Source organism: Colletotrichum fructicola, assembly GCF_000319635.2.
Source record: "Colletotrichum fructicola Nara gc5 chromosome Unknown KSG_Nara_v1_contig03, whole genome shotgun sequence".
Classification (NCBI taxonomy): Eukaryota; Fungi; Ascomycota; class Sordariomycetes; order Glomerellales; family Glomerellaceae; genus Colletotrichum; species Colletotrichum fructicola.
The window spans coordinates 3,330,900-3,353,086 of NW_027094053.1; the positions used below are offsets into that span (position 1 = coordinate 3,330,900).

At 52.2% G+C, this 22,187-nt stretch overlaps 10 protein-coding genes across 10 annotated transcripts; 6 read left to right on the top strand and 4 right to left on the bottom strand.

Annotated features, from left to right (window-relative positions):
- Positions 1–44: 44 nt before the first annotated feature.
- CGGC5_v005712 (Very-long-chain 3-oxoacyl-CoA reductase) lies at positions 45–1,104 on the bottom strand (the record flags this gene model as incomplete). Its single annotated transcript, XM_032024259.1, has 2 exons — positions 45–902; positions 961–1,104. The coding sequence occupies 2 exons, from the start codon at positions 1,102–1,104 to the stop codon at positions 45–47; spliced, it is 1,002 nt and encodes a 333-aa protein (XP_031879070.1).
- A 487-nt stretch (positions 1,105–1,591) lies between these two features.
- Positions 1,592–2,181, top strand: ERG28 (Ergosterol biosynthetic protein 28; the record flags this gene model as incomplete). The annotated part of the gene is made up of 2 exons (XM_032024260.1): positions 1,592–1,654; positions 1,723–2,181. 2 exons carry the CDS (start codon positions 1,592–1,594, stop codon positions 2,179–2,181), a joined length of 522 nt encoding a protein of 173 aa, XP_031879073.1.
- A 256-nt stretch (positions 2,182–2,437) lies between these two features.
- On the bottom strand, positions 2,438–3,794 carry gal-7 (Galactose-1-phosphate uridylyltransferase; the record flags this gene model as incomplete). Its single annotated transcript, XM_066151500.1, has 5 exons — positions 2,438–2,658; positions 2,708–3,352; positions 3,405–3,568; positions 3,603–3,641; positions 3,694–3,794. The coding sequence occupies 5 exons, from the start codon at positions 3,792–3,794 to the stop codon at positions 2,438–2,440; spliced, it is 1,170 nt and encodes a 389-aa protein (XP_066009120.1).
- A 1,139-nt stretch (positions 3,795–4,933) lies between these two features.
- ADA2-2 (Transcriptional adapter 2) lies at positions 4,934–6,634 on the top strand (the record flags this gene model as incomplete). Its single annotated transcript, XM_032024262.1, has 2 exons — positions 4,934–5,026; positions 5,138–6,634. 2 exons carry the CDS (start codon positions 4,934–4,936, stop codon positions 6,632–6,634), a joined length of 1,590 nt encoding a protein of 529 aa, XP_031879067.1.
- A 924-nt stretch (positions 6,635–7,558) lies between these two features.
- CGGC5_v005716 (uncharacterized protein) lies at positions 7,559–8,239 on the bottom strand (the record flags this gene model as incomplete). The annotated part of the gene is made up of 1 exon (XM_032024263.1): positions 7,559–8,239. One exon carries the CDS (start codon positions 8,237–8,239, stop codon positions 7,559–7,561), a length of 681 nt encoding a protein of 226 aa, XP_031879066.1.
- A 2,921-nt stretch (positions 8,240–11,160) lies between these two features.
- Positions 11,161–11,842, top strand: CGGC5_v005717 (Uncharacterized protein; the record flags this gene model as incomplete). The annotated part of the gene is made up of 3 exons (XM_032024264.2): positions 11,161–11,179; positions 11,241–11,554; positions 11,612–11,842. The coding sequence occupies 3 exons, from the start codon at positions 11,161–11,163 to the stop codon at positions 11,840–11,842; spliced, it is 564 nt and encodes a 187-aa protein (XP_031879069.2).
- A 548-nt stretch (positions 11,843–12,390) lies between these two features.
- Positions 12,391–14,709, top strand: CGGC5_v005718 (Heterokaryon incompatibility protein 6, OR allele; the record flags this gene model as incomplete). Its single annotated transcript, XM_032024265.2, has 1 exon — positions 12,391–14,709. The coding sequence occupies one exon, from the start codon at positions 12,391–12,393 to the stop codon at positions 14,707–14,709; it is 2,319 nt and encodes a 772-aa protein (XP_031879068.2).
- A 611-nt stretch (positions 14,710–15,320) lies between these two features.
- On the top strand, positions 15,321–16,468 carry CGGC5_v005719 (uncharacterized protein; the record flags this gene model as incomplete). The annotated part of the gene is made up of 3 exons (XM_032024266.1): positions 15,321–15,472; positions 15,530–16,264; positions 16,312–16,468. The coding sequence occupies 3 exons, from the start codon at positions 15,321–15,323 to the stop codon at positions 16,466–16,468; spliced, it is 1,044 nt and encodes a 347-aa protein (XP_031879065.1).
- A 536-nt stretch (positions 16,469–17,004) lies between these two features.
- On the bottom strand, positions 17,005–18,743 carry CGGC5_v005720 (uncharacterized protein; the record flags this gene model as incomplete). The annotated part of the gene is made up of 7 exons (XM_066151501.1): positions 17,005–17,408; positions 17,479–17,508; positions 17,722–17,843; positions 17,914–17,949; positions 18,001–18,181; positions 18,233–18,434; positions 18,492–18,743. The coding sequence occupies 7 exons, from the start codon at positions 18,741–18,743 to the stop codon at positions 17,005–17,007; spliced, it is 1,227 nt and encodes a 408-aa protein (XP_066008993.1).
- A 1,909-nt stretch (positions 18,744–20,652) lies between these two features.
- Positions 20,653–22,174, top strand: CGGC5_v005721 (uncharacterized protein; the record flags this gene model as incomplete). Its single annotated transcript, XM_066151502.1, has 4 exons — positions 20,653–20,655; positions 20,712–20,849; positions 20,903–21,287; positions 21,342–22,174. 4 exons carry the CDS (start codon positions 20,653–20,655, stop codon positions 22,172–22,174), a joined length of 1,359 nt encoding a protein of 452 aa, XP_066009037.1.
- Between the last annotated feature and the right edge of the window lie 13 nt (positions 22,175–22,187).

Sequence of the window (22,187 nt, forward strand, 5' to 3'; positions counted from 1 at the left end):
CTCTTGCAACATGGAAGAGTCATCTAAGTCTATTCGCGGCTTTCTTAGGCCTTCTTGGCCTCACGAGCCGCCTTCCTAAGGGCACGGGTGCGGATATCAGCGTGCATCTTCATGTTGACGGTCAGAGCCCACTCGTGGGCGACGCCAATAGTGTTCTCAACAATCCACAGCATCAGAGCATGCGTCCACCACGGCGTGTAGGTGTACGCAAAGTTCTGGTAGATGCCAGTGCCGACCTTGCCGAGTGCCGCACGGACAAAGTTCTTGGGGTTGGGGATCGCAACGCTCGTCTTGCGGACCTTGCTCATGGCGGTCGTCACGAGGTAGCTGACGACAAGCTGCACGTCGATGCCGTCTGACTTGAGTTCGGTGGCGAGAGAGCTGCTCCAGTGCTGCAGGAAGGCCTTAGAACCGGAGTACGTAGCCAGGTAGGGCGTGGGGATCCAGCCGGCAAAAGAGCCCATGGTGAGGATGAGGCCGGACTTGCGCTTCTGCATGATGGGGGCGACGACCTGGGTGGTCTTGAGGGTGCCGAGGCAGTTGATGGTGACGATGTTCTGGAGCTCCTCGCGGGCGGTCTCGACGAAGGGGACAGGGATGCTGTGGGACTGGCCGACGTTGTTCACGAGGATGCCGACGTCGAGGCCAGTGATCAGCTGGGCGAGGCGGACGTAGTCGGCGCTGTCGTCGCGGGCGTAGTCCATGGCGAGGACCTTGACCTGGACCTTGCCGGAGAACTTGGCCTCAAGCTCGTGAGCGAGGGTCTCGAGCTTGGATTGGGTTCGGGAGACCAAGACGAGGTTGAAGCCCTTGCTGGCGAGCTGGTAGGCGTATTCCTTGCCTAGGCCGTCGGAGGCACCGGTCACGACTGCCCAGGTGCCGGGCTTGCCATACTTGCGAAGCTGTTCAAGTTGCTGTCAGTAATGCCCTAGAAGTAGAAGAGTGGAGGGGTCTGCATACGTTGCTGCCGCTAAGGACGAAGACGCCGAGCAGGAACTTGACATAGGCGAGGGCCTTGTTGGCGAGGAAGAGAGCGCCGACGCTGGCCAGGACAAGCTGGACCGGCTGCGGCAGCTGGCCGATATAATCTGTGATTCCCTGCATCTTCGAGATATTCGAGCAGTCTGGTGCGCGAAGATGGTTGTGCGGGGAAGAAGAGGCCAGAGCTGACAGGATTGCGTCGGCGACCTTGAGATGTGCAGCTCGACCACACGACAGCACAGACAAAATGTTGGGATAGGCAATTTGAAAATGCATGTCGAAAAGCACCAGCCACGCCTCGGCAGCTCCCAACGGTTGGAGGGGCTTGAGCTTCAGCCAATCGGGAATCGACAGGTCCTGAGCAGCCACAGCTTGACAGCATCAGCCACAGGGACCTGCCGGTAGACAAGCTGCCCGGGTTCGTATTCGGGAAGGATTGGCAGCTACGTTAATATTCTTAGCGGGAAGCCGGTGCACCCATCGAAAATGTGAAAGGCGGCATCCCACGGTGATAGGCCATTTTCCACTCTTTTACTTCCAATCCCTTCTTCATGCTCTGTTTTGGTGTCAATTGACCTCTTCTGACTCCAACATCTACAGAGCAGCTAAAATGGTGTCTCTCACCGACTTGCTTCCTCCTGCGAAGGGCATTCTGCCCTACTACATGCTCTTCGTAAGTCTCGTGTCACTGGTTGTAACACCACGCGCAACATCGCGAAGCTAATACAGTACTGCCTGTAGCTCTCCCTCCTAGCCATTGGCAACTCGGCCCAGAACTATCTGACCCTCCACTACTCGCGCCGCGTCTACAATGGCAAATTTGTCAAGAACTCCGCCCTTCCTCCTCGCTCCGAAAAATACAACCCCGAGGACTCGGTGAAGAAGTTCGTTCCCGCACCAGCCGGCGCAAAGGAGTCGGAGACCCTGGACCAGGGCACGCCGCTCGCCGCCCGCTGCTTCGGCACCTGGACTCTGTTGACGAGTGTCGTCCGTCTGTACTGTGCCTACCACCTGCACTACGCGCACATGTACGATCTCGCCATCTGGACATATGTTATCGCGCTGGGCCACTTTGCGAGCGAGCTCTTCGTCTTCAAGAGCATGACTTTTGGCGTTCCTCAGGCGTTCCCCTTCACGCTCGCTACTGTTGCCCTGATCTGGATGCCCCAGGTTCGCAGCTTCTACGTCGAGGCTCCTTAAGCAGAGGACGATGAGAACCTGAGGAAGCAGCCCTCTTATTCTTCATGTAGATGCCCACAACCTCGGGCTAGTCTGATCAGTATTGATCGCTATATAGCATTCCTGGAAACGGGGAACAGATTCACGAGATCTAGGGCCCTAATGTCTAGCGAGATAATTTAATAATCATGTTAATACTCAGATGTTTGGTTTTCCAAAAATGCCGCCGATGATGCCTGACTCCTCAACTCTCCCCCATATACCTCAGTTCTCTCTTCTAAATTGACTTGCGATACAGCTGTCCACCCATGTCTCTAAGCTTGGCTGCGGCCTGCTCGGGAGTAATGTCTCGCTGCGGTTCGGCCATGAGCTCGTAACCGACAAGGAACTTGCGGACAGTCGCAGAGCGAAGGAGAGGTGGGTAGAAGTGCATGTGGAGGTAGCTGTTCTCGGCCTCTTCTTCGGTGGCATCGAGGGGTGCCTGGTGAATACCGGAGCCTGCAGTCTTGTGAGCGTAATTTCCCTACTAATGACGGAGACCACTTACTGTAAGGGAAATGTGTCTCAAAGAGGTTGTCGTATCTCCTTGCGACCTCCTGGATTGCCTCGGCAAATTGGACTCTCTCCTCTGCGCTCAAATCTACAAGGGCGCGAACATGCCTTTTGGGCAGGATCATGACCTCAAACGGCCAGACAGCCCACCAGGGACACACCACGATGAAGGCATCGTTCTCAAACACCGTGCGCTCCTTCTTCTCCATCTCAACCTTGACGTAGTCGCCCAGCAGGTGGCGCCCAGCGTGCTCGCTGCGGTACTTGGCCATCTGGACAAGCTCAGTACCGGGCTCCTCCGGCATGGTGGAGGTGGTCCAGATCTGGCAGTGAGGGTGCGGGTTCGAGCATCCCATGGCAGCGCCCTTGTTCTCGAAGATCTGCATGAAGCGCAGCTGGTCGCGGGGTGCAGGCACAGTGCTCGCGGGGGTCGGAGGTGGCAGCTGGAGAGCGGCGGCGACCTTGGAGAGGGGGTTCGCGGGGGAGAGGTGGGAGGCGAAGATGTTCGTCCAGACGTCGATCACGGGAGTAATCTCTTCGGTGGTCATGTCTGCGAGGGTGACATGGTGCTTCTCGGAGAAGGTGAGGACGTAGCATTTGCCGGTGGCAGCCTCAGCCTTGAGGAGGGATGCGGCGAGGTCTGGTATCGTCAATCATCATGATGTCCACGCTTGAGGCAGAAAGGAGCCTACCATCGCTGCCTTCCTCGGGCTTGTACTCGGCCTGGTCCTCTTTGACGGCGCTGTAGTCGTTGACGAAGACGAAGGTGTTCTTGTAGTCAGGGTTCGCGTCGCCAACAGCGCGCGAGTTGCGAGGGCAGAGGTAGCACTGCAGAGGGTCAGAAAATGCTTTTCTTCTGCAGCTTGAAACGGCTTGCCTTTGGATCGTACTCAGGAAGCTTTGTAACAGTGGGCGCCTCTTGTTGACCTCTGTCCACCTTAGCGCATGTCGCATCACGTAGCCTGGTCGAAGTGATCTTACTGCCAGGGGCGCTTGGTCCTGTGAGGCGAGACCAGCAGCCAGGTGCCCTTGAGAGGGTTGTACCGACGGTGGGAAATATCGTCGAGGATCTTGTCAGGCATTGCGATGGATAATGCGGTACACGAAAGACAACAGTGATGCTGAAGAAGATGGCGGGGTAGTAGCTCCGCGACGAAGACAGCGCGGGGTTCGTCTTAATGTCAGTCGCAAAGGTCGCACTCAACCAGCCAAGAGGTGGAAAAAATGAGAGAAGGCTCGAGGATGAACCAGTCACGATTATTTAAAGAATCACGTTGTTATTTTCTCCATACCAATCTGGCTAAGTACAAAAGTCCAGCCCTCGGCAGGTCGCGGCCGAGGAGACAGACGGGGAAGCTGCCACAAAACAGCTCACCTCTGGCGGCGGCTGGTGGTGACGTCCGATCCCTGCAAATGCGCTTCGTGCCTCGGGGATGTTGCGCCAGAGGACGTGGAGGGACAGTGAAGAATTGCCCCGCGAAACCCCACTGTCGCAGAGGCGCGCCATTGTTCTGGCGGGCTAGCGGCGGGAAACTGGCGGAGAAACTCTTTGGGGGCCGCGGGTGACGACATGTGGAACGCGACAGTCCTGGCTCGGGTCAATGGGTGAGAGAGAGGTATTTGCTGACTGGTGTCTACACTGGCAGCAGTGAGATTTTCTGCTGTGCAGCTCTTCGCCCGCAGGTCGGCATATTATTCCACGACGCCGGTAGCCATCGTCTTAATGTACATACACTGCAGGAAATGGTTGCAGATGCAAACAGCCGGACGATAGTCCGTTGGCCGAATATTGAATTCAGGAATCGGGGATGACGGAGCCGACTTCATAGCGGCCGACGTGTGGCTTAGCTATCGGTTCACCACGTGGCTAGTGCTCTGTTCTCACCAGCCACATCTGCCTGGCCCAAGCGCGGCTAGACTTCGGGTCGGGTCAAGCACGTCTCCAGATCCCCGGATTCCTTCCATTGGAGCCTGGCGTTGTTTCGACGGCGAACCTTGAAAACGTGGATTATCAACAACGCGCATCGGCCCATCCGAAATCCATCGAGTCCATCGACGACCGTCCCATCCGCATCGAGCACACCACGCTTCTACATTAAAAATACCAAGCCCTACTCGATAAACCACCGCATGCCCGCTTCCGCATCGCGATAACTCGACCGACTCCGGCTGAGCCTTACCAGGGGCTGGCCTCCACGTCCCCACCGCAGCCCTGGACGAAATGGGCGTCATTAGAAAGAAGACCGTCACACGAGGCGGCGAGGGTGGTGTCAAGTACCACTGCGATATCTGCTCTGTAGACATCACATCAACGGTATGTTGTTTTGTTGTTTTGCCCGTCGTCGCGTCCCTCAGCCCCGCTGCCGAGCTCCGGCGCAAACATCATCTCGCGCCTCGCGCTAACGCCCACCCTCTGCGTCGATAGGTACGCATCAGATGCGCCCACTCCGCCTGCAACGACTACGACCTCTGCGTCCAATGCTTTTCGCAGGGCAAATCCAGTTCGAACCATAAGCCAGAATCACATCCATACCGCGTCATCGAGCAGAACTCCTTTCCCATCTTCGACCGGGATTGGGGCGCCGACGAAGAACTTCTCCTCCTTGAGGGCGCAGAGATATACGGCCTGGGATCGTGGGCTGATATTGCGGATCACATTGGCGGTTTCCGCCACAAGGACGAAGTCAGGGACCACTACCTGAAGGTCTACGTCGACTCGCCCAGGTTTCCGCTGCCCAAACGCTGCAGTCCAGGCGACAATGAGCTCGCAAACGAGATTTCCAGGGAGGACTTCCAGGCCAAGAAGAAGCGCAGGATAGAAGAGCGCAAAGATGCCGCGAAGAATGCGCCCACATTACAACCCAAGACGAAGCCGACTGCCTCCGTACCAGCATGCCACGAAATTCAAGGATACATGCCTGGTCGTTTGGAGTTCGAGACAGAATACGCAAACGAGGCGGAAGAAGCGGTACAGCTCATGCAATTCGATCCAGGCGATGGCCTCAACCCTAGAACTGGTGATCTTGAGCCGGAGATGGAGTTGAAGTTGACGGTCATGGACATCTACAACTGCCGTCTTACCCAGCGTGTCGACAGGAAAAAGGTCATCTTTGAGCACAACCTGCTTGAATACCGCGAAAACACAAAAGTCGAAAAGAAGAGGAGTAAGGAGGAGAGGGATCTGCTCAACAAGGCCAAGCCGTTTGCAAGGATGATGAACCACGACGACTTTGAGAGCTTATGCCAGGGTCTTATTGACGAGCTCAACCTCCGACAGGCTATTACTCAGCTTCAAGAATGGAGGAGTCTGCGCATTGGTGATCTTCGAAGCGGAGAGAAGTTCGAAATTGAGAAGGCGCAGAGGGCACAGAAAGCGATACCAATGGGCTCGATGGACAGAGAGCGTATGGCGTCGGCCCAAAGGTCCAAGGCGGCCGCTGTGCCCGACCCCCCAAGCGGAGCCGCACTCCTTGTCCAGCCCGAGCTGCCAATACGGACAGCACCGCCATCCAATGGCACCAACGGCGCGGACGCAAAAAGCGAGCCTCAAACCAACGGCAACATCAACGGGGCCTCAACAAATGGAACCGTCATTGTGGCAAACGGTTCGGGCCCGTCAGGTCCCGTCACGCGGCAGAAGTACATGGCACAGGCTCTGCCAGGCGTCACGCCCCTTACCCTTACACAAGAGGCCGCACCAGACTTGCACCTGCTCACGCCGGAGGAAGCTAAGCTCTGCGAGGTGGTGCGGCTGCAGCCCAAGCCATACCTGATGATCAAGGAGCAGATTCTCAAGGAGGCCCTCAAGAGCAACGGTACACTGAAGAAGAAGCAGGCCAAGGAGATCTGTAGGCTGGACTCGCAGAAGGGCGGACGCATTTTTGAGTTTTTCATCAACGCTGGCTGGGTTGGCAGGGCATAGTATGCTGCAAAGTAAGCTACCAGCGCAGATGCTGAGTCTGGCTTGGGCTGTGGCTCAAAATGCGATGTCCTCACCTCAACTGACTTGACTTTGGAGTATCATCAAAAGGGGGCGGTGGGTCTGTTTTTTTAGGGGAGTAGGGAACATATTTTAGTTTGAAGTGTATCAAGATACCAATCTACGAGCGCAACTCTTTGCCTCCAATTCTCACAGCGGACGTAGCGTTACAAAGTTCATGTAGCTTTTGTTGGATAGATGTGTCTGCGGTTCACTGCTTCAGGTTGTGCATCAACGGTGAAGGGTGAGGCCCGCCGAATCCAGCGAAGACGGACCGAAACTTGACTCATGTTTCCAAGACACACTAAAAGGATGGCTTCAACCTCACCTCGACACGAACGCGTGCCAAGCTGAAGCTATGTTGGTCTATTGAAGCTTCAGGATCAGCTTGATGGAGAACATTAGGTAATCCGAACCGTAGGCACCGACACCGGGGGACGCTCGTTCTGCTGCCTGCGTGGATCATCCCATGTTTGCTGATCGGGAGGGAAGGGACCCATAACATTGCAATTTCAGGTTGCATCGAGCCGGGCCTCCAGGGGCACTTGAACAGACATAAGGCCTTTCTTCAGCAAACTTCAGAGCTTTGGCCACTGCATATCCGTTCAGCTCCAAGGATGAATATCATGAGGTTGTCGAAGCACAGAGAATCCCCTTACGAGGTTGAAATAGAGATCAAATGTCGACCGGGTATATTTTACTCCCCAAAGTGTGATTTTTAAGGTTAAGTTACAAGAATTAATTACAGGTAAAATTTAAGATTTTTATTTCTCCTTCCGAGAAAACCTAGGTGGGAAATTAGAGACCGTGAGATCCCAACCCCAGCGGGGCGTTCGTCTTCTTTAACGGCTTTTGGCGTGATCTTGCTTAGAGCATAACGGCACCGACGATGCCGGCAGCAGCAGCCGCGGCGGCAACGAACAGGCCAGTCTCCTTGGGCGCGGCGGCAGGGACAGCGGTGGTCAAGGCAGCGCTGCCAGACGCACCAGAACCAGACGCGGACGCAGAAGATCCAGCGGTACCAGTCGCAGTAGCACCAGAAGCGCCGCTGCCGCTGGACGTAGCCGTAACCAAGCCCGTAGCAGTCGCCGACGCCGACGCCGTGCCGTCCTCGGAGGTGATGACCGCGGCCGCGCTCGTGCAGATGGCGTCGCCGTACTCGGCGAGGATGCTGGAGAACTGGGGCACGTCGGAGCAGGCCTGGTAGAGCGAGCGGATCTCGGTGATGTGGGCGTCCTGCCAGCTCTGGAGGGCGCTGCTGTAGGAGGTGATGAGGGCGCCGGCGGAGCCGGTGATGGAGGGGAACTGGCACGGGTCGGTGATGGTGGGGACGTCGACGTCGGTGTAGGTGGCGAGGGCGGTGGGCAGCTCGGGGAAGTCGTCGACGACGGTGGAGTGCGCGGCGTAGGCGGACAGGCAGGCGGCTTCGTCGCGGGCAGCGAGCTGGGCCTCGGCGCGGCGGAAGGCGTGCGGGAGAGTGCCGGACAGGTCGCGGACGGCGAGGACGGCGGCCGGGAGGGTGGCGGCGAGGAGGAGCTTGGACTGCATTGTGGCGGTTGGTGTTGGTGTTGGTGGTGAAGGGGTGTGTGAGCGGGTGAAGCTGGTGAGACTGGTTAAAGTCTTTTTGTGGGATTATACGGCAGCTTGGCTTTGGGGCTGGAGAGAGAAGAAACAACAGGAAGAGGTGGACGATGGGGGGCGGGATGTGTTCAGCTCTTTAATATCATGTCACCGGCTGGATTCATGTAGACACCCTTGTTCGACGATTACTCGATTCGATATGGCTCAGATGGGGTGTGGTGCGTGTGTGTGACTGAGTGAGTGCCCCAGAGAATCATTCACTGGGTCCGACTAGGCGACCTACCTACGGATACAGAAAAAATACAGACATCGTCAGGCAGGCCAAGCGAATAGGAAAGGGAGCCAAGCCAACCAAGACAGTCGGGCAATCTCGTTTGCCCCCCTGAATTGGCGCCGAGTGTGCTGTGTGTGCCTGCTGCCTGCTCCGGCCGGGCGAAGGCCGCGGCAGGGCGTGATGCAATGATCGCCCGCGCCCGGTGCCGTGGGTCCGCGAAGGGATGATGGGTCGGCGGGAGAGAGCATTTTCGTACCTCCCGTCGAGAATTGGACCGAACTGGACTTTTGTCTTGTGCCTGGGACAGGGGTTTGTTGGACGCTAAGCTACGGCGAGGATGTGAGAAATTTGGGAGTGGTGGTTATTCGGAAGATAATGCACAGCGGCACGGGAAAGGGGTAAAGAAGAAGCAGCAGCAGCAGCTGTCATTCACTGCTTTGCCGCTTGGGATCTCAAAACTGCGCAGTGCAGTGTGACTGTATCTCACATGTACCTCGTCCTCTCTCTGCAGCCTGTGATGGATCGCGTTCCCTGTCACTATCCCGAAAAGTGGGAAATCTCCAGTAGGATGGTCTGGGCGCGTCGTGGGTTTCGCGATGTGGTGCGGTCCAGCTGTTCGGCCGCGAAAAGGGCGAGCTATTTTGCGCCGGCAGAGTCTGTTGATTCAGTGATTCTGCTGTGTCTGGCTGTCTATCAGAGATGCGGACAGGGATGAGCTGCAAAAGTCCTTTTTCGTCGGCGACCAGAAGGACATCACATCCCTGCTGAGCATCCTCAGGTTGAGTGTGGCTCCGCCGTTCGCGTGATGCCGCGCGACCATTTAACCAGTAAAAAACTCCGAAGAGGGAGATTGCGAGGACCGCTTTTCAAACGTGGATTTTTTTGATGGTAGTCTGCACTGTGATTTGTTGATAATCGATAAATATGGGACAGAAGTGGTTTTTGCTGGCTTTGAAGGATTCACGCAGGTCTTGGGTTACCCCAGTCTCCTGCTCCTACTGGAGAGAGGCAGCAGAATAACGTATGGAGGTGACGAAAGTCAAGAACCGCATCGTGAGGCTGAGTTGCGAAGGAACCGAAACAGTGCTTGGCACACACGAAGTGCCGTTGTTGCAAACAGGACGGGAACGATATGTTCCATTGTCTGCCTCTACCCGCCGTGCAATCTCGAATCTCCCGGAGCCGGGGTGGCCCATCTCATGTCCAAGCGGCCGATGCTAAGCGGCACGGTACTTTTCCCATTTAACTTGTGCCATCCGAAGAACCGAATATTTCAGCTAGCCTACCAGACTTTTTCTTCCTTTTGCTGTTGTTTTTTCCAGCTATGGTTTTCAGCTCCCCACGTCCTGAGTAACGGCTCCAACGGCATTTCCAACGTTACACTGGTTTACATCCTCGACACAGCCTCGATGCATTACACACCGCGTCGCGCTAGTGCTGACGGCGTCTGGCGCCGTCTTGCCTGTCGTTCGGAGCCTGTCCCGCTGCAGGGCTTGGCGTTTGCCCCCTCCCGCCTCTGTGTCAGCCTGAGATTGGCAGCTGTGTTTGCTTAAAGCGTGAAGGAGTGGTTCCGGAAGGAATGCGCTGCGGTGGGTGCTGACGTTGCTTCACATTGTTGGCATTTGCGGCAAGTTGAAGATGTGCAAGTCAGAGTGGGGAGGACAATAAGGATCTTACCTCGTGCAGCCAACGACTGTCAACTTTTGGTAAGTCGTAGTTTTCTACGTTGTATGAGGCATGTAAGTGAGATTGAGAATCCCCATCTTGAGGTGGGTTGTCAAATTCCAACGGCGGGAGTCTATCTCGATCCGGCCCCGGGACTTTTGCCTTTCAATAGAACTTCGGCGTCCCTTTCGAAGATGGACATGATCTGCGGCCCCGAGTCATTCTGCAAACAATTCTCGGGATAATAAGGCCAGCTGAAAGAAGGTTATTCAAACCTGCCTACGGAGTAGATCCGAAGTATCTAGCTCCTATCCGGCCCAAGCCCGAAGGAACAACAAACCGCAGTATCAAAACCCTAAATTGCCCCGAACCTCAAACAAAAGTCATCCTCCTCAACTCAAAATCAAGCCCCGTTTCTCTTCTGAGGATGACAGTGTCCAGAAGCAGCCAAGTCCCTCCCAAACACCGAAGCTCCAATAAGCAGCCCGCGCGGCGTAAGCCACCGGCTCAGCCATTCGGCGCCCGGTCGTCGGTAGGGCTGACGTGCGTTTTCTAAATCCAACCGTCTTCGTTCGGTCCAACGGTGCATGTGTGTCGGCACAAAGAAGTTGTGGCAGGCCATATTTGGCAGCTCGTGCTGATGCTGACATCGCCTCCATGCAGAGGCTACGTCAAAGGATTCTCCGCGGGGTATCTTGGGGAGGAGGCTCTTTGACGGATGGTTGTTTATAAATGTGGTTTCTGCCTGTGGGCCGTTGCTGTTTTTTAGAGAGTGTGCTGTCGAAATACGTCTTTCAAATATTGAAGAAATATCAGCATGAAGAGCGTACTCACATCCATCATTGCCCTTTCGGGGTTATTTGTATCCTTGGCAGATGCACATGTCGAAATTTCGTATCCGGGATGGAGGGGGAACAATATTATTACAAATGAGACGTTCCCGTTCGGGATGCAATGGATGTACCCATGTGAGTTCAACCGAAAACTACTCAAGTACAACATCCACATATCTAACATGACATCAAATAGGTGGCGGCCTCAACGTGACCCAGAACCGAACCCACTGGCCCCTCGAGGGCGGCGCCATCGCCGTCCAGCCCGGCTACAACAGCGGCCACCAGAGCGCCCTCATGTACGTCAACATCGGCCTCGGCGAAGTGCCATCCAACTTCACCACCGTCATGGTCCCAATGTTCCATCTTACCGGTCCCACGAACGAAGCCTACGACGGGACAGTCTGTCTGCCGCATGTTCCTCTCCCGAGAAGCGTGGAGCCGAAAGAAGGAGACCTGGCGACGATACAGGTCGTCCAGGCAGCAAGACATGGCGGTGCTCTTTTCAGCGTAAGTCTTCCCCGAGTGTTATCGATGATGCCGGATGGATCGCTAACTGGACGCTAGTGCGTCGACATCATCTTCACGGGCGATGAGTCCAAGATTGCCCCAGTTAACGAAAGCAACTGCTTCAATTCTTCGGGTCTGAGCATCCAAGCTGCGAGTATTGCGATAAACGAAAACTCAATCACGGACCCGTCTCCAACAGTCGTTTCCACGCCGTCTCCAACGAACGCTGCTTTCCGCATGGTGGCGCCGGTGTCGGGCTTGATTGCTGTGTTGTTGCTCCTGATATAGAAGCTATGCGGGCGGTTATATCCAGCTAACCGGGCAGACTGTTATTCTCTTATATATGAAGTAGCCATAATTACTACTATCGTTATGATCACGATTATCGTTATTCTTATCGTCGTCGTTGCCATCGTCGTTGCCGTCATCGTTGCCTTCGTTAGTATTGTCGTTGTTATTATTATCATCGGCGTCCTTCTTGTCGCCGCCATCACTATTATCATATATCATTGCTATCAAAATTCTTATTACTATTATCCTCTTATCCGATCCGCCCGGATACCAAAATTCATAGATTCAATTCACCGAGTTGTTGGTAGTCAGGTAGGTAGGGCGGCAAGAACTCCAAGGGCATTAAGGAGGACAGGGGTAACCAGCCAGTGAAAGGGGATCTTGTCAGCCACACATGCAACCGGTCACGAGTTTGCCGAGAGTGGAATCTGGCAGAAGAGTGCAGCCTGATCCTCCAACGCGTGACTGCCTGATATCACGAACCCAAAAACACATTACTCGACACGTTCCCCAATATCACTCAAATCACGAACAATATGTCAACCATGTACATCCCGCTAAAGGCCTCGCGCCGGGAAGTTCGTCTCATTTCGATCCGTTCAGACTTGCACAAGCTTGACGGCGGTAATATGCCTCGAGACAGCATTCCTGATGGAACCCTTATGTGCACCATGAAAACAGTCTCTTTGAAGGATTGGACCTCTGACTATGCCGCCTTCCGAGCCAAGACAATCGACTGGCCCTACTCGCCTACCACTCTCTATGAGAAGTGGGAACATTTCTCGCGCGAGAAGGCTGGATGTACAGATGACGACACACCTACTCCCGATAGATTCGTGTGGGGAGACTACGAGACCATCAGCTACACATGGGAGAACGGATCGAACACACAGCACACTATCTACGTCAACTACAGGCCATTCGTCGTTCAAGATAATCTCTATCAGGCACTGCAGGAGTTCCGGAGAGGTAGAGACTTTGTGGAAGGCCGAACACGAATGGTCTGGGCCGATGCGATCTGCATCAATCAGGATGACCTCGATGAGCGAGCCATCGAGGTCAAAAGAATGAATGAGATTTTCAGCACTGCGATCAAGTCAACGGTCTGGCTCGGACCGTTCCTTGACATCAAAGGCGCAGATACAAAAGTCTACTTTGACCTTATCGGGCAGCTCATAGACAGTCTCTACGGCTTGGCGCTCTCGGGTGTCCCGTCGACCGACGACTTACAGTCTGCGTCAACTGAGCTCGCCTCTTCTGAAGCAGAATCTCTGGGAGAGCATGGTATGAAACCTCAAGAAAGACTGGCAGTATCAAAGCAAGCTCTTGCCATAATTTCTCTGTTCGATCCTGCAGAGCGCCCTCCCATCTCCGCTCTTGCGAAGCTTGCCGCCAACGAACGCCTGCTGGCCCTGCTGTCTCCCATATTTCGCCTCGATTATTGGAATAGGGTTTGGATTATTCAGGAGCTCACTGTCAGCTCTAGCCAGACAGTCGTACGGGCAGGGTCCTCACAGATCTCGTTTGTGCGACTGTCTTGGTTTGCAAAATGGTTTGTCAAAGCTGTTATATTTGACCCTAATTGGTCACCCGATGACGAGTACACGAGGAGCATTATGAACACGCTTCTCCTACTCAGAACAATCTATGAAGTCAAACTCCAACTTGAACCCGACGAGTGGGAGACGAGTCCTGAACACATTTTGATTGTACAAGGCCTCATGTCTCGCTCGTCTCTACCTCTGGACAAGCTATACGGAGTTTTGGGGTTATTGCAGCCTTCCATGTACCTCGGAATCGATGTTGACTATAAGAAAACTGTTCGACAGGGTTCGATTGATGCAGCGATCGCATTGATTCGAGCTGGGAAGGCTATCAGGAGCTTCGACATGCGCAGAGAGCTACAAAGCTTGCAGGTGCCATCATGGGTAGTGGATTTATCCGTAAATCACGATCCATCGTGGAGTCTCGCGGTGTACTTCCGTAGGAGGAGTCCAGCTGGTATTCCGGAGGTGGACTGGGACGTCTTTTGGGAGCGTCAACTTGGACTTAGTGATCAAGGCATTTTGAGTCTGAGAGCCACATACCTGGACACAGTTGATGGAGTTGCGGCTTGTGTATCTGTGGAGAGTGGAGGCCTGAAAAGCTTGCCTCCGACAGTTGCTCTGCTACGAAACATTGATTATTCAATGACGGAGCCGACAAGACTTTGTCATTCATACAGGAATGACTCTGAGATGCTCGCTCAATTGGACGCTATTCTACGCAGCATCCCAAACTGGCGGAGGAATAAGTTCGAAAACAAATACTATGCTGAAGGATTCCCTGACGCCTTCAAACTCGGTATACTTGCACTAAACGTGGAGCTGGGCAGCAATGGTTCGTCTGGATCAAACTCTTTTCGAGTTTCGGCGGCGACAGCGACGGAACTGTCTTCTCTTAAGCAGTTCTTAGACGTTAGTGCCGACTTCAAACTCTGGGAAGACAAGTTATCAACGTTCTTTCCAGGAATTGGACAGAAGCCAGTGCCCTCAATCTCAACACTTCAACCTTCAGACTCAGCAAACCTTTTTGACACAGATGGGTCAACGGCACTCGAGGACATGATGCAACATGTCAACTTGTGGACACTTCCTCAAGTGCGACTGATAACCACCACGAGTGGATATCTTGGTATGGCTGCTCAACTTGTAAAACAAGGCGATATGATTTATGCGGTCGAGGGTTATGGGTGCCCTGTCATCTTGCGACCTATCAAAAACGCCGGCACGTTTGAGTTCATCGGCCTGGCTGAGATTTGGAGTCCGGCTGTGAGTGGAACGTGGGAGAACATGGCTTTTGATTGTATTGTTAGACTACAGTGAGGCTCACTAACAAGACTTTGATTAATTACCATACTGGCCACCTCCCCTCGGCCACTCTTGACGGAAAGGATTCTGCTGCTGTTGCTATTCGATTCATTGAATGCCCTGAGTGGACGATTTCCGTGTTGTTTGAACGCCTGTAATGGCGGGAAGGTCCAGCGTTTGCTGCCTGTTATGCATGTCAGTGGCGCACATTTCATGCCGACCAGTGGATAAAAGGTCCATGCAGCTGAAGGATTATCATCCCGCCAAAAACGGAAATCTTCAGACGTGTCACCAGACAGACTCGTGGGGGGTAGAATTTCCACTTTAGAAACAGCTATGAGCAATCAAACGCTCTATTGACTCAGTAATACCGGGCCTGTGTCCGGAGTACAAATTCAACGATCTTCTGCTACATTTATCTAACAATCATCGATCTTATGATATTTTACAAATTGTTTGAATATATCGGGGATTATGCGTGATTGATGCATACTCCTTAATACTCGACTACGAACAAGACGGCGCACGACAACTGACTTTCCCGAACGTGATCACCTAGCCAATGAGTACCAAATCGACTACCGCATGCACTCAACCACACAAGCACGGATTCTCTAAGCTTGACCATGTCACTTGGCGCACAGAAGCTACCCAGGCCTCGTCCTGGCCAGGACTGGGATGCAAAGAAGGACATCCTACAGCGCTTGTATCTGAAAGAGAACAAGCCTCTAGGAGAAATTGTGGGCATCATGCACCACCAGTACCTCTTCTTGGCAACGTACGTGTCCTCTAAACTGTAGATTTATCCGGAACTGGCCTCTGATTATTCCACCAGCGAGAGGATGTACAAGCGGCAGTTCATGAAATGGAAGTGGCGGAAGTACAACTCTGAGGGGCTTCGACAAAGTCAGCTGAGTGGTGACAGGGTGGAAATGGTCGAAGACGAGATGACGTGCCAAAGACCACGGCGGAGACGCCTTGGCCCGCTCTTGGGTCGAAGATACACTTGGAGGCAAGAGAACGGTCCATTCCCCATACCACCAACTTGTATTGTACTTCTCCTCAATAGGACAGGCGATCGTTCTCGGTCCTATGTACAATACACTCGTCGGGACCCCGAGTGGCATCGACGCGCAAGGTTCAACTATCTTCCTATCCCGGGGCGTCATTTTAAAGCTCTGGCACGACTCGGGGCATATTTCTTCGACATCAAAGATTTTAAGCGCGGCGGGAATATATCCCAAGAAGCCTTTCAAGGCATCGAAGGCATTCTCAACCAAGCGCCCATAGCAACCTTCCGCATGTTGCTTCTAGAAATCCCCAATCTACTCACTGATCACGGCATACTCCAGTCCTATCTACAACTTGTCTCGGAAATGCTGGGTATCAAACAACGGGGCCAGCCTATCCACCAGGTTGCCCAGTTTATGTCCAATATTGCGGCTTCATGCCGCGAGGATCTGTTGGACCATATGAAGCGACTTCGAACCTTGATTATGGATGAGTATGTCGGTCTGCGAGGGCGTATCGACTTGCACAGCATTGAGGCTACTGTTGAAGCGATGAATTGGTACGGTAATGAGAGACGTGCACGGAGCTGGTCTGGTCTTCGGAAAGCTACGAGGCTCTGTTTGACGAGGCGAACTCTACACTCGGAACCAACAGGTTCGAAGTTACTCGCTTCGAGCATAGTCGTGTGGTCGCGACTTCCCCACTGATGAACAATAAATCGCTGGAGTTCTTGGCCCTCTGCCATCGACAATTTGTCGCCTAGCTGTCGCAAACAACAACCAACGGTCCTTTGCAGAATTGGGATAGCTGGTCATTGAGACTGTATGGCAGGACGACAAGCTTCATGGCAAAGTTCCATGAGGCATCAGGCAACACGCACTCTGGCATTGAATGCTTGAAGAAGGCAGTTGAGGCGACAGAGTATGCCCAGGGCAAAGCGATAGAGGAGGGGGAGGTGGGGAGGGGTTGGTAAGTTATGGTATTCAAGTACTGCGTTGCTGACTCGGGTTAAGTTGGCTAAGCATCTTTGAACAGTGGTAGAGTGATGGAAGCGATAGAGCCAAAGGCTGAAATTCCTGAAGGTTCGGCGAATTCGTACAATTGGCACGGGATGAGTAGCTTTAGTGACTTTTGAATTCCTGTAGTGAGATGGAGGCAAATTTCTGGGTTAGAGTAATATGCTGCAGACTCACCAATCTCCTTCTCATGGGATTAGTTCGTTTTCTGTTAACAGACCCTTGGCAACCACGGCCTCAAAACTCCAATACAAATGTACCGTGCCGAATTATCGCGTCTTGACTATCGTTTCCCTTCCTCCCTAGCCACCTTGTCATCATCCAAACCCTCATTCATATCTCTGATATACCGATCGAATCGACTCTGGACACCGATCACCTTTTTGAGACACTGAAAGTCCACTTTGTCACCGCAAGAGAGAGCGACCGGCTTCGCTACGTTGATAGCGTTTCTGATTTCTCGTCCATTTAGCTCATATTTTGACAACTCTGCAAGATTGCTCCGGAGGTTAGTGATGTCAAGCTCGCCTGATATGGTAGGATCGTCATTCAGGCGCTCGACGAAGGTCTCCCAGATCTTCCGGCGTGATCCTCGGTCTAACTTAGAGTACTCTAGAGCAAGCTGGATTCTAGATCTGAAGCCTTCGTCCAGAGTTCCAACTCGATTGCTTGTGAGAATCAAGATGCCTATCATGATTTCGTGCAATCAGAAGCAGATCTATGTATACTTGCTCATTTCTGAAAGATTCCAACTTACCGTCGTAGTATTCAAGAACTCGAAGAAAAACTGTGCGGTTGAAATCTTATTAAATGCCATCCCAACACAGCAGAAAGGATTGACATGTTGGCTCTTTGCTTACCAGATACCAGGGCGTTTCTGTGAAGATCTGTAAGGGACCTCTCTTGGAGGAAGACTTCTGCTTCGTCAAGTAGAACGACTCAATTGATGTCAGCAAATGAATGTGATACATATAGCCTGAGGAGTTGGCGGGAGACATACCGCAGTCCCAAACCTTTGCTCGATTGAGAACTTGCTTCATATACTGCTCCACCGCCTCTGGTTGAGTGCCGATATCACCGCAAGTAACGCGATATAGAGGTTTCCGAGCATGTTCAGCAACGCTATGCATGGTAGAAGAATGATTAGAGAAACCTAAAGTATCAATATAGGGCAAGCGATTTGGTGACCCACCTCTCCGCGGTGAGAGTCTTTCCGGTACCCGGCGGGCTGTGACAGGTTTATCAGTTTCCGAGTGCGAAGTAACATCAAATGACTTACCCATGAAAAAGAAGGGTCAAGCCCCTTCCTTTACTTTGAATAAGGTCGCTTGATTTCGAATGCGCTACTCGATGAGTTACCAGGGCTTTATTGACGTCTTTCGTGTCTTGTGGAAGAACAAGACAATGGAAAGCCTCATTGTCCCAATCCACCTCCCGTACGCGGCACATGACCAACGATTCTAAAAAATGTAAGAAATTTGCCGACTAATAGATAAGTTGAAAAGATTTACTCCATCGCTTATCCTGCATATTAAATCCCATCAAAGTTGCAGGCAGGAGAAGAACGAAATCTCCTGCTGGTGGCTCTTCTTTCTTCATTTCGGTTGGCCCAAAATTGTCAATCACCCCCGCATTGGGTGTTTGACTCGAAGTCTTCGGCGGAGGCTGCATGTATCGAAACGAGTTACAGTCGATCATGAAGCGGGAGTCAATCTAAGAAATTTAAGCATTAGTGAATATCCTCCCTCGAAGGATGGGACACGCACGCACAAACCGTTCTAATTCTGGAGAATCGTACCCCGAATATGACACGAACTTTTGGTAGCGGCAACTCCAGATCATTTGGCCCCTCTGCTGCAACATAAATTGCACCGTATTATCTAAATATTTGTAAGGAACCAAAGGCAAGTTGACGATTTCCAAAGGTTCGTCGCTAATCCAGTCGAATTTGTGAGTGACGTTTGGGTTAACAGAATGATAGAAGTGGCCATTGAATTCCCAGTGAAACTGTGGCGAGTTCATTTTCGTTGTCACGTTCCTGCTATTCCCGGCATCTGCGATATCCTTATCTAAAGGTATGAAGGAACTCTCAAATTCGGGCCATGAGCTAAGCCTCACACCACGCGAGAGTTCGTATCCTTGCTGGCTTTTGAGGATGCAGACCTGGTAGGGAACCTGGTAATGAATCATTAGCTGGATGTCCGCCGAAGTTACAAGTGGTGTAAGTAATTATCGCATGAAACCTACAAAAAGATACGGAAGTAATCTCTTGATGACTTTTCCTTTGGCCAAAGTCTCCCTGATCTGATTTAATTCTTTTGATTTGTGTGTGTGAACAAAATCGAGAAAGCACCCCACCTCCTTGTCGTTGTTAGACTCTGCAAGCTGGATGACATCATCCTGGAAACAATAGAGCCAGTACTGAAGATCAGGTCTCTCAACATGTATGTCGAATGTTCTTACTGAGTTGATACGATCAATGACACGTTTCTGTACATGATTCAAGGCCTTGCAAAGCTGTGCGGAGTTCAGGATCAGGGTTTCACCGTAAGGCACTAGTCTATCTTCCTTGTCGAATGCTGCAGCATTGCCACAACAGTTGTATTCTTTGATGATTAGGAAGGTAAGTTTGTGTTTGTGGATTTGTTCTAGGTAGTCGGACACCTCGTCTTTTCCGGACAGATGCCTCGAACCATCAATCCCGGCGAGGAAAGGCTCGTCAACCCAAAGACGTCGATGAAGGGAGTTTTGGCAAGCGGTTCTATGCAAAAACCTGTAAGAAGGTTCGGCTGGTTGTGGAGACGAGACGTTCTGGGCCGGTGTGAAGGGCAATAGTCTGTCTTCCAGTAGGTATTCGAGATCATCGTCGGGAATGTGCGACGAGATGTTCAGGGTATCGCAGAAAATTTGACGCCAGTTGCGAATGTTAGAACGAGAGACACGCCTAAGAGATAGCGATGTGTTGTTGATAGCAGGATCACCCTTTGGGTTAGATGCGAGCAAGTCGTCACCAGGGCATGAGCGCTCGATTGGAGATAAGCTCATCCGAACTCGTTTTGAATCCAGATAATCATTCTCATGGTCAAGGGCATTGCAGTTCCTCTTCTCGGCGGTTGGAATAGACGCCTGATGTTGCTTTTGGAACGAAGCCAGTAATGCAACCGCCTCTGCCTGTCCCAGGAAATTAGTCGGTACAGTCATCGCAATGGAGATAGCCATGGCTATACACACCAATTTGTCAGGTGCAGGAGTCATTTCATTGACGCAATGAAAAGCGTGCTGCAAGCTGACACTATGGAGTTGCTATCCAGCGTAGGCAAGGACATTCAAAGAATGATACGCAACGAGGAAAGATCTCGACGCCACTGGTGGGAGACAAGAATGAGGATCGCAGAAAAGAGCAGAGATTTCGCGGAGGTCGCGAAAGAGGTCGTGAATGCAAGCTCACATCGACACAATTGGAGCCAGGTCGAAGGCAGCTTGCTTGGCACACTGACCCACCACTGCTGATGTCACTCGACTTTGGGGCGCACGGAGAGTCAAGTTGTGGCACAGCCCGATTGGTCATTTGCCTTGCAGGTTCAAGCTTGGCAAGTTGTTCTGAAGGCAACAGCCAAAGCTCGCGCTCATTCTTGATACAACCCATTTTATCCGCGATATTTGAGCAGCCTTAGGTGATATATTACAGTTGCCAGAAGCATGCACAAAGGGCTCGGTCATTGAAAATGTCTTCGAAGAGTCTGGATGCGCACGGATGGATCTTGCCGGAGCTTGGCACTTCGTGAGAGCATTTCAGCTCTCGGCCTTCCTGCGGTGCTAATGATTTATAGGTCAGCATCAAGCAATCGTACAGAAGTTGTTTTCAACTATGCGAAAGGGGTCTTTCGAGATGCTTTTGGCGATAATATAGCTGCTCAATTGCAATCTGAGCATGGTATTCACGGAGTACTTGACAGTATTCGTATGTCAGAGAATGCTTATTCGAACCAGGCACATAGCAAAGCCTGGAAATGGGCCCGGAGACTCTCGGAAAAGATCTTATACTACGGTCACATTCTCGATGTCATCTCGCAGCATCATCCAGAGTATGTTGCTTTGGCATGGGGAGCCGTGAAGTTTCTCTTAGTGGTAGGTACTGACCAGATACATTACCGTAACACCTTTAATGATGCGATCAGTAGGGAGTTCTGAACTACGAGAGCCTTGTCAAAGAACTGAGTAAAGCACTATGTCGCATTGCTGAGGCTCTTCGCCATGTTGAAGCTCATCTTTCGCTCTATCCGACCAAAGTCATTGAAGATGCCGTGTCTGAGTTATACTGTCACATCATGGAATTCACTGTTCGAGCTATCAGGTGGTATCAAAAGCCACGTCCACTGAGAGCCCTTTCCGCACTCGGCAACCCATTCCCTTTGAAGTTCAGGGACATCGTCGACAACATACAAGAAACGAGCCGCTCCATTGATAGAATGGCATTGACAATGAGCCATATCGAACTGCGCCAGTTGCGACTGGAACACAAAGAGACGCGAGATCTGTTGATGGAGATGAACCGCTCGCTACAAGGTACGTCCGATGAGTGGTTTCTTCTCGTCGAAAGTAAACTAAACAGCTGATTAGACCTTGGAAAACTGCAATACTCTGGCATTATCGACACGAATCGCAGAATAACGGAGGTCCAGTTTTCGCAGATTTTGTCTTTTCTCTCGGTGTCCCCGTTTCCGAACCCAGCGAACGTCCGCCAAAACTTTTGTGCTAGAAGATCAATTCGTCGCCGGGCGAGCCAGCAGAGTCACGTAGTGTCAAATCATTTTCTTCTTCAAAAATGGGGCGAAGGAACATCATCAAGCCAAATCTTAGTACAGGGATCATTCAATAGTCGCCTGCTTACGAGAGATTTTGCGGTCGATATCATTGACCTCGTTTCCAAAGCAGGTGTGCCTGTGATCTGGGCCCTCAACCCGGGTCATGTCGAGCATGATTCCACACCAATGGATGTTCTGAAATACATCACCTGCCAGGTGTTACAACTCAATCAAACCATGCTGGACGAGCGCTCTGCCTCTCTAAACGCGTGTCGCTTCCAAAGCACAGTTTCCGAGTCTGGATGGTTTTCGATACTAGGTGCAGCTCTAGAGGGCCTAAAGCAGATTTACATCATTGTTGACCTAGAGCTGCTGGAGAAGAGTGGGGGAGCATCAACGTCGTGGATGTCGGAGTTTCCTCGACTCTTTGCAGGCATGAGGGAACGAGGTCTGCAAACATCAGTCAAAGTCGCATTAATCAGTCCGGTGAAAAAGATGGATGAGCCTCAAAAGAGTCTAGAGATGCAGGGTATGATTAGAATTGCACGACCGAGGTCATCGAGAGTAGCAAGGAAGTCGAAGGTGATAAGCCCCATTGGACCACGAGAGCGAGCTAAGCGGAGAAGCCCGGATCTGTTGAAGATATAACAGGGGGGACATG